The sequence below is a fragment of the Silene latifolia genome, chromosome 3, assembly GCF_048544455.1.
Source record: "Silene latifolia isolate original U9 population chromosome 3, ASM4854445v1, whole genome shotgun sequence".
Classification (NCBI taxonomy): Eukaryota; Viridiplantae; Streptophyta; class Magnoliopsida; order Caryophyllales; family Caryophyllaceae; genus Silene; species Silene latifolia.
Window position 1 is genome coordinate 17156575 of NC_133528.1, and position 15232 is coordinate 17171806.

Here is a 15232-nt window from a genome sequence, read left to right on the forward strand (position 1 = left end):
AACAGCACCTATATTATTTTCACTATACTCTGAACTATAATATCTTAATTAAAATATAAATAAAATTTATATAAAATTATAAATTGCTAAATCTTTTGTTTATGCTATATATTTTCACTTATGTATTGAGAGAAAATTGAAATTGATCAATGCTCACTTGTGAATAGTGTACAAAATAGAAAGTGATAGAGTGGAGTTGAATGGAGAAAGTATTTAAAAATAACTTGACCCATACTACATATGAAAAAACTGTAATCCGTTATTATTACTATTAAAAAAATAAGAGAATTTAAAAATTAAAATCGTTGTGGTGTAAAAAATATTTTGCTTTAAATACGTTTCAGCACTACTCAATTCTCTAGATTAATTGTCAGTTGCAACTTTTTTTTTTCTCAAAGGAAAATACAATAACGAGAAATATGAACAATTAGTGAGATTCGACATACCACTATTACATAAGTAATTTATTTTAAAAAAAAAACTCTATATGTCGTGCATTTATTGCACGGGGCTAAAATAGTGTCTTTATTCTTTAACAAGTAAATTAGTTAACATATGCGAAAAGAGAGTTAAAAGTTATTTTTTAAAACAATAAACTATTATAAAATAAAAACTAGGCGACATAAGTACGATTACATACACTAATTACACTACAAATGTGTGTGTGTGTGTGGGGAGGGGGTGGGGTATTAGAAGCCCATAAACTAGTAGATAACCAACTATACTCGTAACAACTATTACACACAGACTCAGAAAGAACGTAAAAGTCGACGCTTCTTACGTGGGAGATGGTAAAAGGGTGTCGAATTGGATTGAACATTCATCTTTTCCTTTAGAGCCCATGATAATCTCCAGCAGAGTCGTCGTAAACTTACAAAGATTGATGAATCTCGAACCATCATCAAAGACTTATCCCTAAAATTAGCTCGATCACGACCATGACCCCGTACATTGGTGGCTAAAAGGATGATCCACGAATTGGCTACATCGCTTGCTTGAGTGCATCTTTATAGTTGAGAAAAGAAATTGACAATCAACCATTGAAACCTCGGTAACCTTGCTCCTTTAGTCTAAAATCCTTTCATGACAAGCACGGTCGCTTTACGTTAGGAGGATTGACCTCTTCAGTAACGTAGTTGTTCATTTTTGGAGCTGCTCTTAAAAAAATTATGGGGATTTCTCGCCGAGGTATAAGTTTTATTGGAGAGAGGTCGAACCGTCACAAAGGCCCAAGATTTTTGATGAAGAAATCGCAGCTTCTCCCCTATAAATAAGGCCTCGTCGACAGAACCAAGTTTTTGTGGGATTGTTTTTTATTAGTGAAGCTGAATTCTGAAAAGTGTGGGGGTAAATAAAGGTAACAGAAAGGATACAATCACTCTCAACTTTTTTATTCCTGGTAAGGAGGTCAACAGAAAAACGCTTGTGCTACCCAAGTCCATATATTCCAATGATGACCCGAAGTTACTATGACCTTGAATTGAGGTAGGGTGGGTGAGACTCATTACCGGTACCATAATCCATGCTCCCGATTGAATTGGATTCAACTCCGTCTTGAACGCAACCTACATCAATGTTCAACATTATAACAACCCGACCCACCACTGTCGTAACACAACCCAATAAGATGGGTGTGCACTTTTGGGCCAGTTATTTGTCCTCACTTAAGCCCAAAAGCACAAGGCCTTGTTACTAAGTGGTGGATGAAATCTTTTATAAACATATCACAAGCCTCCTACTTTCCCGATATGGGACAACTTTTTCTCTCAAACTCTTGGGGTGTTACAAACTCCCCCACTTAAATAACACAACGTCCTCGTTGTGCCCGGAGGCTGACCGCAGCCAAGCCCAGAATCCTCCCCCGCTAGGTGTGTGAACCGGGTACTCCTGACCACATGCTCACCACACGGTCGCAGGGTTGCTCTGATACCATTTATAACAACCCGACCCACCACTGTCGTAACACAACCCAATAAGATGGGTGTGCACTTTTGGGCCAGTTATTTGTCCTCACTTAAGCCCAAAAGCACAAGGCCTTGTTACTAAGTGGTGGATGGAATCTTTTATAAACATATCACAAGCCTCCTACTTTCCCGATATGGGACAACTTTTTCTCTCAAACTCTTGAGGTGTTACAAACATACTAGAAGAAGCTTCACTCAATACCTTCGAAGAAAAAAGACTTTCACCCTGGATTGTAATTCCTACCACCCCAACTTCTAAGACCTGTGGGAGGGAAAGGAGCCGCTCGTTTACCCTTTCTAGCATCAAAATCTAAAGAGTTCTAAGAACCAAAAAAATGAAATATGAGACTTTTTTTTTGCGAATGAGAAGAGAATACCTTTTATCTTGAAAATATAGTTTATAACAAATGTTTTAATAACAAGTATACCATATTGACAAATTTTTGTTCAAAACGGGTATACATCAGACCTATTCGTTGACAAATATTTAAGTTGGAAAATCTGTTTCAAGGGAAACTTAATACAAGTGCTATCATTGTTAAACCCTTATGGTGAGATTATCAGTCAGAATCATCAAAGTCTTAATACTTTGCCATATCAACTTTCCATTAACTTTTATTATTTTTATATTGCTCAGACTCTATACATTATCAGTCAGACTCACCTCAGACTCTACTTTTCCATTTCACTTCTTCTTTTTACAAACTTAAAAAAATAAAAATAAAAATAAATGACACATGAGATCCACTCATTGGATAATTTCCTTTGAAAATGGGGTAAGAGTCACACAAAGTCTTAAGTGTCTTGGATTTCCAAGACTCAACTTAAAATTTAGGGTAAGATTATTGACAGTCTTGAGACAAGACTTTGGTAAGTCTTAAGACAAGATTCACTCAAGACTACCAATAATCTATAAAAGTCTTACCGCAGTTTTAAGTTAAGTCTTGGAAATCCAAGACTCAACTTAAGAATTTGGATGAGTCTTGACCCCACGTTCAAAGGAAATTATCCACTGAATGAATCTCATGTGTCATTTTTTGTGTGAAAAAAAGTAGTAAAGTGGAAAAGTATAGTCTGAGGTGAGTTTGACGGATAATGTATAAAGTCTAAGGTGAGTCTAAGGTGGGTCTGAATAATAAAGAAATAATAAAAGTTAGTGGAAAATTGATGTGGAAGAGTTTTAAGACTTTGGAGAGTCTTACTATAATCTCACGTTTAGGTAGATTATTAGTAGTCTTGAGTGTGTATTATCCTAAGACTTATCAAAGTCTTATCTTAAAACTATCAATAATTTTACCCTTATATTACCACTTTAATAGGAACATCATTGTATAAATATGAACATCGATATATAGAGAGGAAGTTGAATTTCATTTTTAAAACCTATAGTTTGTTGTCAGGATCTGAATTGACCAAAATAATTCAACAAGACCACCTACAACATAAAGTATCGTTTATCAATTGTTTTCCTGGTGGACTGGTGGTCTAATATCCCAGCTCATTTTTCCTAATAATAATAATAATAATAATAATAATTCCTACCACTGTACTAGTTTGTACTTTATCTACAATAATAATAACAATTACACCTCTCCTTCTACGACTGTCCTCATCCTTCACTTCTCTTTCTCTTTCTCTTTCTCTTAAACCGCCTCTTTCTCTTACTTCTCCCTTCACCAAAATAAATATCCTACCTCTTTTAATATTTTCATATCATATCTTGAGCTGTTTTTTCTTGTTTTTTTTCTCTTAATATAAATCCCTTCCTACACCAAATAAATTTAGTAACTCATACATATACTCAAAATACAATATACTCTTCAAAATGAATAAGCAAGACGTCCTTAAATCTCAGGTAACCTTTCTTTTGTCTTCTAAAAGTTTTATTCATTGTATTAAACATTTTGTTGTAAGGTTTTTAGAATCGAGTACGGTTTAAGAAGGGTCAGATATACGTAGTCTTACCTTATCTCGTAACGAGACTTATCTTAGACTTTCTAATGACTGTTACGTGTTTTTGGTCTTTGGACCTCCCTAGACATTATTCAACGTAACAACTAACAAGTTACGCCAACTGTGAAGTTCAGGGTTCGATTCTTATTTGCCACTAACAAGTTACTCCAGTTTTATTAATTTCTTGCACCTTTTTCTATTGCAGAGCTGTGTTCTCAGAGTGAATATACACTGTGATGGCTGTAGGGGTAAAGTCAAGAAAATACTGCAGAAGATTGATGGTAATTAATTTTTTAATCTTTTTTCATTTTTAGATCTGGGATTAAATTTTTTATACTGTGTTTAGACCTCCACGTTATAAAATTTGAACTACTTTGCTCGAATATCTAGGTGTATATACTAGAATTAAAATAATTATAGCGTAACTCATTTATCGATAGTTCTAGATGATTAACCAATAAAATGACCGTCTCACAGATTGTCGTATTCTGTTCGATTTTGTAACTTGGAAAATTGAATTCTTTTGTTAATTTCCAGGGGTGTATACAGTAAGTATAGATTCAGCACAAGGGAAGGTAACTGTAACTGGGAGTGTTGATCCACAAACTTTGATACAAAAGCTAGAGAAGAAGGGTAAGCATGCTGAGTTATGGGGACCTTCTTTCAAGGGTTTTAATCCGAATCCGAATCAATTCAAGAATGCGCAATTCGATGGGGGTAAAATGGGAAAAGATAATAATAGTAAGGCTCAGAAGGGTGGTAAGGAGCAGCAAAAAGGCGGAGGTGGAGGTGGAGGTGGTCAACAACAACAACAAATGCAACAGATGCAACAGCAACAGCAAGTTCAGCAGCAGATGCAACAACTGCAACAGATGCAACAACTAAAGCAGCAACAGTTGATGCAACAAGTGAAAGGGACTAAAATGCCCTCTAAGGATCAGAAGAATGTTAAGTTTAATGTGCCGGAAGATGATTTTGATGACGAGTTTGATGATGATGGTGAATTTGATGATGAGTATACTGATGATGAGGATGATTTTGATGATGGGATGGATGATGATGCTATGTATGCTGGGCATGTGCATCATGGGCAAGCTAAGAACATACCTATCATGGGGGGTAAAGGCGGGTTTGGTGGCGGAGGTGGGGATAAGAAGGGTAAAGGTGGAGGCGGAGGCGGTGGCGGTGGCGATAAGAAGGGGAAGGAAGGGGGTGGTGATAAGAAGGGGAAAGGAGGCGGCGGTGGTGGTAAGAAAAGTGGTGGAATGGCTAGTATGTTTAAGGGTATGCTTGGAGGTGGTGGTGAAAGTAAGAAGAGTTTTGATGGTAAAAAAGATGGTGGTAAAAAGGGAGGAGGTGGTGGTGGTGGCGGTCATCAAATTAATCTAGGAGGTGGTGGTGGTGGTAAACATGGAGGAGGGGAAGGTAAAGATAAAAGTGGTGGCGGTAAAAGTGGGAGTGGGGAGGAGAAAAATGGTAAGAATGGTGGCGGGGGTAAGAATAAAGGTGGAGCTCATCAAGGCGGAAACAACCAAAACATTGGCAATAACCATGGCGGTAAGAAAGGCGGCGGTGGTGGTGGTGGTGGTGGTGGAGGAGGAATGCATGGTATGATGGATGGCATGGACCATGGTAAGGCAAATGGACATAACATGGCCCAAATGGGAAATTACCAAATGAGCCAAATGGGTCAAATGGGCCCGGCAGCTGGGATGCCAGCTCCCCACATGATGAACGGCAATGGTGGCGGTGGTGGATTTCATCCCGGAATGGGTCCGGGACAAGGCATGGGTCCGAGTCCAGCAGGCCCATATGGGAACCCACAGCAACAACAGCAGCAGTACATGGCAATGATGATGAACCAGCAGAGAATGAATGGTGGCGGAGATGGATATGGGATGCCACAGCAACCGATGAACATGATGTATGGACGACCGCCTATGGGTGTAGGCTATGCACCGTCCATGGTACCTCCTCCAGGGTACCATGATCCCTTCACCACCTACTTTAGTGACGAAAATACCGAGAGTTGCAGTATCATGTAAATGGACTTGTACTAAATTTCATCTGTTTTTTATGTGTAATTTTGGTTATTGTGTAATGTTTTAATTAGGTAGTTAATGTTAGAGAGTGCTTAAGTTAGTGCTGTAGGGAGGCAATTAGTCTACTTACTTCAAATGTGTTGGAGTTATAGTAATAGTAATGTTAGTTTAGTCGGATGCATTCTGTAATAACCGAAAGATGGTGATTTTGATCGTTTACCAGGGTGCAATGTATGAACTAATTGTCTAATTCTCAGTTCCCATCTGCTCTTTTCAATGTTTTGTATGCAATCTTTAAAGAAAAATGGCATATGGATGGAGTCCGAGATTCAAAACTTGTGATCCCTTTCAAACTCGGATCAATGTTGAACCGCGTATAGCGTATATTTAGAACTCGAGGACAAAAAAAGAGCCTTGCTTCTTGCCCCTTCGCATTGAGGGCTCTATATCTGGCTGGCATAAAACCCGTTTGAATATTAAGACGGATAACTTCGTTTTAAGGAAGACTAGAACATTAAATTGGTAAGCTTTGCTTTGTAGTTTGTAGTTTGTACTACATACTTCCTCCGTTTCAATGAGTTGTATACGTTTGCTTTACACACGTACATCAATGCATGTTTTCTTTTGCTTATACTCCCTCCTATTCTAAATAATTGTCTCATTGTCCATTTCCGTTTATTCACAATAATGTCCCATTGTCCATTTTTGGTAAGTGTTGTGTGGTCTAAATTCAATTCCATTTCCGTCTATTCACATAACTGTCCAATTGTCCGTTTTGTGTGGTCTAAACTCACTTTCTTAATTCTTGTGACATCTTCACAATGAAATGGTTATCTGGAATAGGAGGGAGTATGTTATATCTTCAGCTACACCTACACATTACTAAAAATTATAAAAGTTGATATTTATAATGTGCTCGATTCGACAATTTCAAAAAGATCTCACATGACTATTTTTTATGTTATATATGGAGTAGACCTGGCAAAATCAACCCGACCCGGTTGACCCGACTCGAAAAAGATGACCCGAGACCCGAAATTAACCCGAATGACACCCGAAGCCCGAAGTGACCCTACCCGACCCGAAAATGACCCGGGCTTTCTTGGACCCGTAACAGACCCGACCCGAAATGACCAATCCGAAACCACTCAACCCGAAAATGACCCGACAAAATATAACTTTAATTGACCCTAATAGACTTGAAATGCCTCTCTTCTCTTAATCTTTGACCCGAAAATGGCTTGACCCGAATTAACCCGACCCGCTTGACCCGAAACACACCCGACCAACAAACCCGAAATAGACCCGTAACCCGAAATGAACTGACTCGATCCGAACTAACCCGGAAATTTGAGAAACCCGAAATGACCCGACCCAAATTGGCCCGACCCGAACCCGACCCGGTTGACCCGTTTGCCAGGTCTAATATGGAGTAGAAGTTATAATGAAGATTCTCCTCACTCATAAATACTACTTCCTCCTATTCATTCATTTTGTCCCCCTTCTATTTTCCACAAGAATTAAGAAAATGATTTTGGACCACACAAAACACTCTATTCCACTCTACCCCACATGTAATTAAATTTGGACCACACAAAAGTTACCAAAAAAGGAAAGAGGGACAAAAATCCGACTAGTTTCGATAAGGAAAGAGGGACAAAATGAATGAATAGGAGGGAGTATAATTTAACCATTCAACTCCACATTACATGTATTCCTTTTCCGTCCATTCAACTCCACATTACATCTTTCCTTATTTGGTTGTACTTTTATTACTATAATACTATAATTCAACTATTAAGGCCCACAAATTACACAAAATCATAGTAACAATTTCTATCCATTTATTGTACTTTTAATATTATAATATGGTTTTTTTAATATTTGTGCATAAAGCATATATGTAAAGTGGAGTTGAATAGAGCGAGTAGTACCTAGAAAACAAATAATTGGAACAGAAGTACCTTTTGTACCACTGTTTGGTTTTGCAATAATTAGGAAATTGAGTTGTCAAAAAAATATTGGGTGAGTTGTATTCTATGGAGCAGACATTTAATGACAATTATACAAGGAATCTAATGATGGTTTGTCTTGGATTAATGTGGTCTTAATTAATCCTTGTTTTCTGGTTAGCTGTCAGTGGCTCACTGCTAAACCTCGTGTCATTAACTAAACCATTATATATTGTATATGCATGTCAAAAACTGTGTACAACTTGTGTTTAAAATGTTGATGCTAAGCTTTAGATTGACTGATTGAGATATTTGGATAAATAACAAGTTAAGTTGTTTTTTTAGATAAACCTATGTCTTTCTTAAGACCGATTGATTCGTCTTAAGAAGGAAACAGTTCTAAGTATCAACCTAATTATATAGACGGGACATACCTTTTACTAATCTTAATACCCGTATTACGGCTATGCCCATATTAAATGAGAATTTGTGTTAGATAAAACTTAGAGAAAAGTTGGCCAAATGATTGAAAAATGTGACAGCATGCTTAAGAAAAAAAAATACTATTAGGATATTAGGCCTATTAGGGCCGACTATCATCTAGGGTTTGGTAGTGACAGCTACGTCCTAGGATTTTAGTAATGTTTAGGGTTTCTTGTAAGGTATTATAAATACCGATCATTCTACCGATATCAATAACACAACATTATCATCAATCAATACAATTCTCTTTTGCAATCTCCCCTCTATTATAATCTTAACAAATACCACCTTTACATAGAATAAAACTTTTTGTTTTTTCTGACAAAAAAAAAAAAAAAACTTTTTGTTTTTGTTTGGTGTAACCATGTAAATCAGGTGTAACTTAAAACCTTTGATTAAATTAAAATAACCTCTTATTATCAGATCTGAGTGCTCATAGATATCAATATATCATGCACTATGTCGACTTATGAATTTATGATAGAGCTTGGTCGGTTTTGATACATACGGAGCATCCGTATTCGTTCCATATCCGTATTCAACAAAAAGAGTTGTAAAGCAATGGAGGCTGGCCGAAATGCTGAATCATGAAGCAAAGGCTAAAAATAGGTCGGTCCATGATCCAAATTAGTTTTGGACACTTTATATTGGACTGTTTCGCTGTTACGTTGACGCTTCAACCAAAATCTCACTTACTTGATTCCGTGTCGTATATATCCCATAACACGGATGATACCCGAGTATGAGATTTTTTTCTAATCACCGTCCTAAGCCAACTTACTCGGAATCTGGGATGATAATGGATCGGTTGGATCGAATTTTGCAAGATTCATTTATGATTCACTTACTTATTTAATTGTTGATTCATATGTATCCGATTTATTATACTTTTTCATATTCATATTTGATCAAAATCCATCCCCGATCTACCAGATACTTCAAAACTCGATCCAAAATTTGATCAGACTATATAAAGATTTTCATCTTATATGACAAAATTGAAATTTCAAATTTAATACGAGTAAAGTCTAAGTTTTCTAAAATATTTGATTGAATCGGATTTTTGTTCCGGTTTTCCAGTTGTTGATTTAAATATGGATTTTTAAATAGTGGATCGGTATGTGTTGTTAAAAGTTGGGTTTGAATTGAATTTTTTTCTTTCATTTCAGTTTTGTTTATGCCACAATTGTCATCCCTACAAATCAGACCATATCTAGCCTTGATAGGAAGGTGATTTTGAAGCAAAAAATTTCATTAGTTCGGAATTTTTAGTTGGATTATTATAAGTCGAATTTCTCTATGTCCATCAGTTGGAGTATATATAATCTCCACAATCAGGATGTAATTGAGTTGGTCAAGTTTGAGCTTGGATGAGATCCAACTTATCGTGGATATAAAAAAATTGAGGTCGGACTAAGCATTAACTCGTCGAGCCTAAAATATTGAATCATGTGTTTGTACATGAAAAAAATATGGAAGTTAGTTTTGTGTAAAATGGCTTTACACTAATATGATCATAAAACGGATTCAAGCACAACCCTATTATCGGGTAAAAATAATATTTAAAGATTTTGTTTAAGATAAATTTGCGTGAAACAATCGTAATCAAATCTTTGCCTAAACATTATAACGTTTGAGCTCGACTGAGTTGATCTTTTTATTAAAATATAAAACCGATCATCGAATTCCAATCATCAGCTTAAACTTTTAGTTGAGATGCTTTCTTCACACTTCCCTCTCAATTTACAATCCTACGCACTTGGCCGGTTGGCCCCTTACATTTTTATCGGCCATCTCTTTCGCTAGCAATCAGTATGGAATGTTGGGCCTTAGGTAGGTAGTCTACTTCTTCTGCTAGCCCAACAACCAAAGCAACAACTCACCTTTTCTTTTATGGCCCACTTAAGACCCAGAATTTGGTCAACATAAATTGCTAACGCCTAACAGTGAACTAATATACTCCATATCACATCATTCCAGCACAAACGAGTTGGAGAATGCGTGTTACGTAATTTTAGAGGGAAATAGTATTAAACGTTGCATCGTTCTTTAGGCCCTCTTTTTCTGGGTTGAAAAGAGTTAAACTGAACTAAATTTAGTGGAGTTGTACCATGAACTGAAATAAAAGTTTATTTGTAAATACTCCCTCTTATTCTATATAATCTTTCACATTGATTTTGGACCAAAATTTAGTGGAGTGGTAATATGTGGAGGAAAAAGAAAGTAGGAGAGAAAATATGAGGTTACATGTTATATTAATCACAAATGATGGACAAATAAGGAAAGTGGAAAATCTTTGTGAATTTTCCGCTTTAAGAAATATGTAAGATGTTAGTGAATAGGAGAGAGTATATGAATTGAGCTGAACTGAACTAAATAAACATAAACTGAATTGAACTGAAAAACATAAATTGAACTGAACTGAATAAACATAAACTGAACTAAAATGAGTTGAACTTAAGTCCAAAAGAACATGATCTTAATGTGCAACTGAATTAATACCCCTTTTCTCAAGAGTCATGAGAAACCTATAACTTTTCTATTAGAAATCTTAGATTCCTAACTGTGGGAATGCAACCACGTCAAAACTCATGAAAAAGAGATTTTACAGTCATAATAATTTTATCCAACTCGAATTCATACTAAATCGAATGATATATTGATATATACACACAAAAATAGTTTAGGGGTGAGAGAAAGTTGTAGTTATAGTATATCTTAGACTATTTCCCTCTTGCTTGTTAACATTAATATTAGGGTTATTTCATAAGAATAATCCAAACTAAGCCCCTCTTCTCATATTAATACATATTACAGTTTAACTGAGAAAAATCCAATCTTTTGCATAATTTAACTTCCAGTAAACCGAGGCCAATTTTTACCTCCTATGAACGGTTTTCCATCAGGTCATTGTTATTTTTTTTCCCAACTCCTTTATATCTTCATCTCCATCCTCTCTCTCTCTCTCTCTCTCTCTCTCTCTCTCTCTCTCTCTCTCTCTCTCTCTCTCTCTCTCTCTCTCTATTCTTTACCTCTTATTCTTCCCTCTTCATTATTAATTATCTCTCAAATTAAATTTCTGGTACCTTATTATATTCCACCCTTATTCTTTAAAGTTGTAGTAATGAAGAGTTCATCTTCTTCATTAAACTCAAGGACATCATACGGGACAAAAACCGTGTTATGTAAACACAACAAACCTGCTGTCAAGAGAACAGTGAAGAATGGAGTAGATGTGGGGAGGAAATTTTATGGTTGTCCTTTTTCGCTGGTAAGTTAATTTTGTTGTTTTATTTTTGAATTGGGTTTAGTTTGGTAGTTCACTGACAATAAGTTGTTAAATTTGTAGGAAAATAATTGTGGGTATTTTGAGTTCATAGATGAAATATCAATTGATGAATATGAGAAGAACATAGTAGAAGAGAAGATGATGAAATTTAAGCTGAAGAATGACAAGTTGAAGACTGAAGTTCTGCAATTAAAAGTAGAATTAGGAAAGAAATGTAGATGTGAAAAAATTGCAATGATTTTGTTAACTGTATCTTGGGTTTTTTTTGCAATTAGTTGGATGGTTAAGAATGATGTTGATTGATACCTGTCGATGTGAGTATCAAAAATAATATTTATAAAACCAAACTACTACTAGCAAGCGGTAGTAAGGGTCGATCCGCAGGGAGCTAGGGAGATAATAGTTGTTATTAATTCTAGTCTAAGGGTAACAGTTGTGGGGGGTTTTGGAGTGGATTATGTCTAAGTCTAAATGCATAAATAAAAGGGCAAGTAATAAAAAGAGATGTAAGCAATAATAAAAAGAATGCTAAGACGGTCGGTTCACTGCAAATTGCGACGACGGTATCTAAGTAAGTCCGATAGATCACGATAGGTGGGCAAATAAGAAGTCCTCTCGGTCCATTCTTAACTAGTAGCGCCTCTCACCTATGCTCATTGGTCCCTAGGTCTCACTAATACTAGCTCTCGCCCGAAAAGTGATTCCTAATGCCTAAATTACTTATCTTTCGATCTTAGCAATTTAGTCGTCTCAATTTATTAATCTATTTTCCCTCCCTTATCTCTCGATCTTGTGGGTCGGTCAAATACTAAGCATTTAACAAGTCTCCTCTCGGTCTCGTGTCAAATATTGCAATTAAAACATTGAAACGGTGCTAATCTATCGCGCGTCAGTCGATCGACCAGCTAAGCCAGACGATCGACCAACAGGTCCAGTCGATCGACTGACTAATCCAGTCGATCGACCAAAGGCCGACATCAGGTTTACTAATCTACGTCGTCTTCACTGCAGATCCCCTCACACCTTAGCACGGGGTTTCTAGCTACGCATATTAATTCTAACTACAACTACGAAAGCAATTAAAACAGTAAACGAAAGCATGATTAAAACGATTGAACAGTAAATTCGCAATAAAGAAAATTACGGCTTTAGGGAACTAATCTAGCAATTCTAACTGTGAAGATAATAAACTTAAAGACTGAAATTATGATTGAGAAATACCGAAACTGAAGGCCGAAAGGAAATCCAGATGCAAAATAGCGAACTTTATTGAGAAACTAAAGTATTTGAATGTAAACTATGCTAAACTCGAGACCTAATGTCTCTCCTCCGAAAACTGATGACTGTTCTGAAAACATAAGTTACGTTATATAGGAATATCACGCAACTCTTATTTCTAAACCTAAGAATACATTGGGCTTTCTAGTTCTCGATCTTTTAATTTGCGCATCAGCTCGCGTAGTGGTCGATCGTCGATCGACCACTGAGGCCAGTCGATCGACCAAAGGTCTTTGTCTGCATTGCATTTCGACGATTCTGCGCAGCGCGCACCGATCTTAAAACAGCTGCCATTTCTTCGTTACTTGGTCAAATCAGGCGTTCTATGCGGCGTTGGAAAGCTAAGAAGATAAGCTTTCACATACAATTGGAATCACTTGATTATCGGCTCTAGAACTCAAGATATTGCCATCTGAAGCAGGCTGCAACATCGTGAAGTGCTTCTTTGCTTGTTAAACTCGTACGCACCCTTGCTTTTGCTATCTTTAGGCCTTGAAACGCGCACCAAGCTCATTCCTCGAGTCAATACTCCATGTCAAATGCAATGCTAAGTACTTAGAGACGGATTCGGCTCATTTTCCGCTGAAATCTTCATATTCCTACAAAATCACAAGAAAAGGAAGAAATACACGAAACAAGGGAAATAGTAGCATAAACTACTCAATTGAGCTCTGAAATGCGTGTAAAGTGAGGTGCAAAACATCATATATTAGACACGCATCAAACTTCCCCAAACCAAACCCTTGCTTGTCCCCAAGCAAGAACTAGACTCGATCTTAGAACCTAATGGAACGAGTTCAATCTCAGAGCGAAATGCAACATGTAAAGCCTAAACCAATTTAATGCTACAAATCAACAATCAATTAGCAATATGAATCATGCAAACGAGTTATGTAGTCTTTAAAAACTGCTGAACCGTCAACTGTAGAGACTTATCAATTCGGACACTCACGGGTCGCTCAAATCACACATAAGCACAGGTGAATATATGTAAAAGATAGAAAGAATTCATTTTGTAATGACTCTCACCTAACTACGACCTATAAGAACATGCCTGCAATCTAATATGAAAATAATCTCTACAACCGTACATATGCATTCCAACCAAACAAATGACCATGACACATGCCGAGGTAAATATGGATATGTGAGGTAATGGGTAAGAAGGGCAAAACAATTATGGGAATGTGGAGGTATAGGCGGCCAAGCTAGTACCCAAACAAAACCATATGACAACATCCACTTCCTTACTCAAAATTAAATCGATGAAACGGTGCAAAATGTAGCACAAATCTCACAAACTCTGATATAATTGTAATTCCCCAAATGATGATAATAAAGCATGAGAATAAAATCACCAACTAATCAAAACTCCAACCATGTGATTTATTTTCTTTTCTCGGGCTTCAGTCGATCGACCAATGAGTCCAGTCGATCGACCATGTATCAAACTTGTTTCTCTTTTTTTTTTTCGAATCATTTTTCTTTTCTTTTCTTTTCTATTTTTTTTTCTTTTTTTTCAACTTCCTCAATTCTTTTTCCTCCTTCATTCTTTTTCCAACATCATCTCAATGAGAGCATATAACCAAACCGCAATAAACATATTCCCAAAAACTAAGACTACTAGCTTGACGATGGCAGGCTAAATATAGGATGTAGTTAAGGGACAAAAGGCTAAATTTGGCTATGAGAGACTCATGGGTAAAATGAGAAAAGGGGACCTCTACCACATGTGTCAACAAACCACAAACCGAATGCATACAGATATTAAGCAGATTAAGTTCATATTTATGCATATTAATGTAACATGTCTCATAAGGAGTAACTACTCACAATCCTAGATAAACTGGTCATGAATGTCACCAGTTATAAGCTCTAAACCTCAGAAAATATAAGTAGTTTGCCAAAAATCAAAGTCAAGTCTCAAGCTCAGCAAGATATTTAACGAAAACTCGTAGATATGCAAATGATTATACTAATAACATGTTAATTAGCAAGGCTTAGGCATAAAACAGCTGAAAATGCAATGTCATTATTGAAATACTACCGTTCCAACTCGACCTATATGCTAAAGTAAACGTGCAATTTCTTTTTGAATTTTTGAAATTTTTCAAATTTTTTTTGGATTTTTGTATATATATATATAGAAAATGAAATAACAATGCAAGGCAAATAAGTAAACGTGAAACAGAAATGCAATAAAATATATGAATGCAATGCAAAACCCTTCCCCAAACCAAATCACACAATGCCCTCATTGTGCAAAATCAT

General features: G+C 36.4%; 1 protein-coding gene across 1 annotated transcript; it reads left to right on the top strand.

Annotated features, from left to right (window-relative positions):
- The first annotated feature begins 3563 nt into the window (after nucleotides 1–3563).
- LOC141647314 (uncharacterized) lies at nucleotides 3564–6209 on the top strand. The gene is made up of 3 exons (XM_074455443.1): nucleotides 3564–3819; nucleotides 4123–4198; nucleotides 4455–6209. The coding sequence occupies exons 1-3, from the start codon at nucleotides 3790–3792 to the stop codon at nucleotides 5960–5962; spliced, it is 1614 nt and encodes a 537-aa protein (XP_074311544.1). The 5' UTR covers nucleotides 3564–3789; the 3' UTR covers nucleotides 5963–6209.
- The last annotated feature ends 9023 nt before the right edge of the window (nucleotides 6210–15232 follow it).

Coding starts and splice junctions, on each gene's coding strand:
- LOC141647314 (XM_074455443.1), top strand. CDS start 3,790: ATGAATAAGCAAGACGTCCTTAAATCTCAG. Junction 3,820..4,122: donor AAGACGTCCTTAAATCTCAG/GTAACCTTTCTT, acceptor TTTCTATTGCAG/AGCTGTGTTCTCAGAGTGAA. Junction 4,199..4,454: donor AATACTGCAGAAGATTGATG/GTAATTAATTTT, acceptor GTTAATTTCCAG/GGGTGTATACAGTAAGTATA.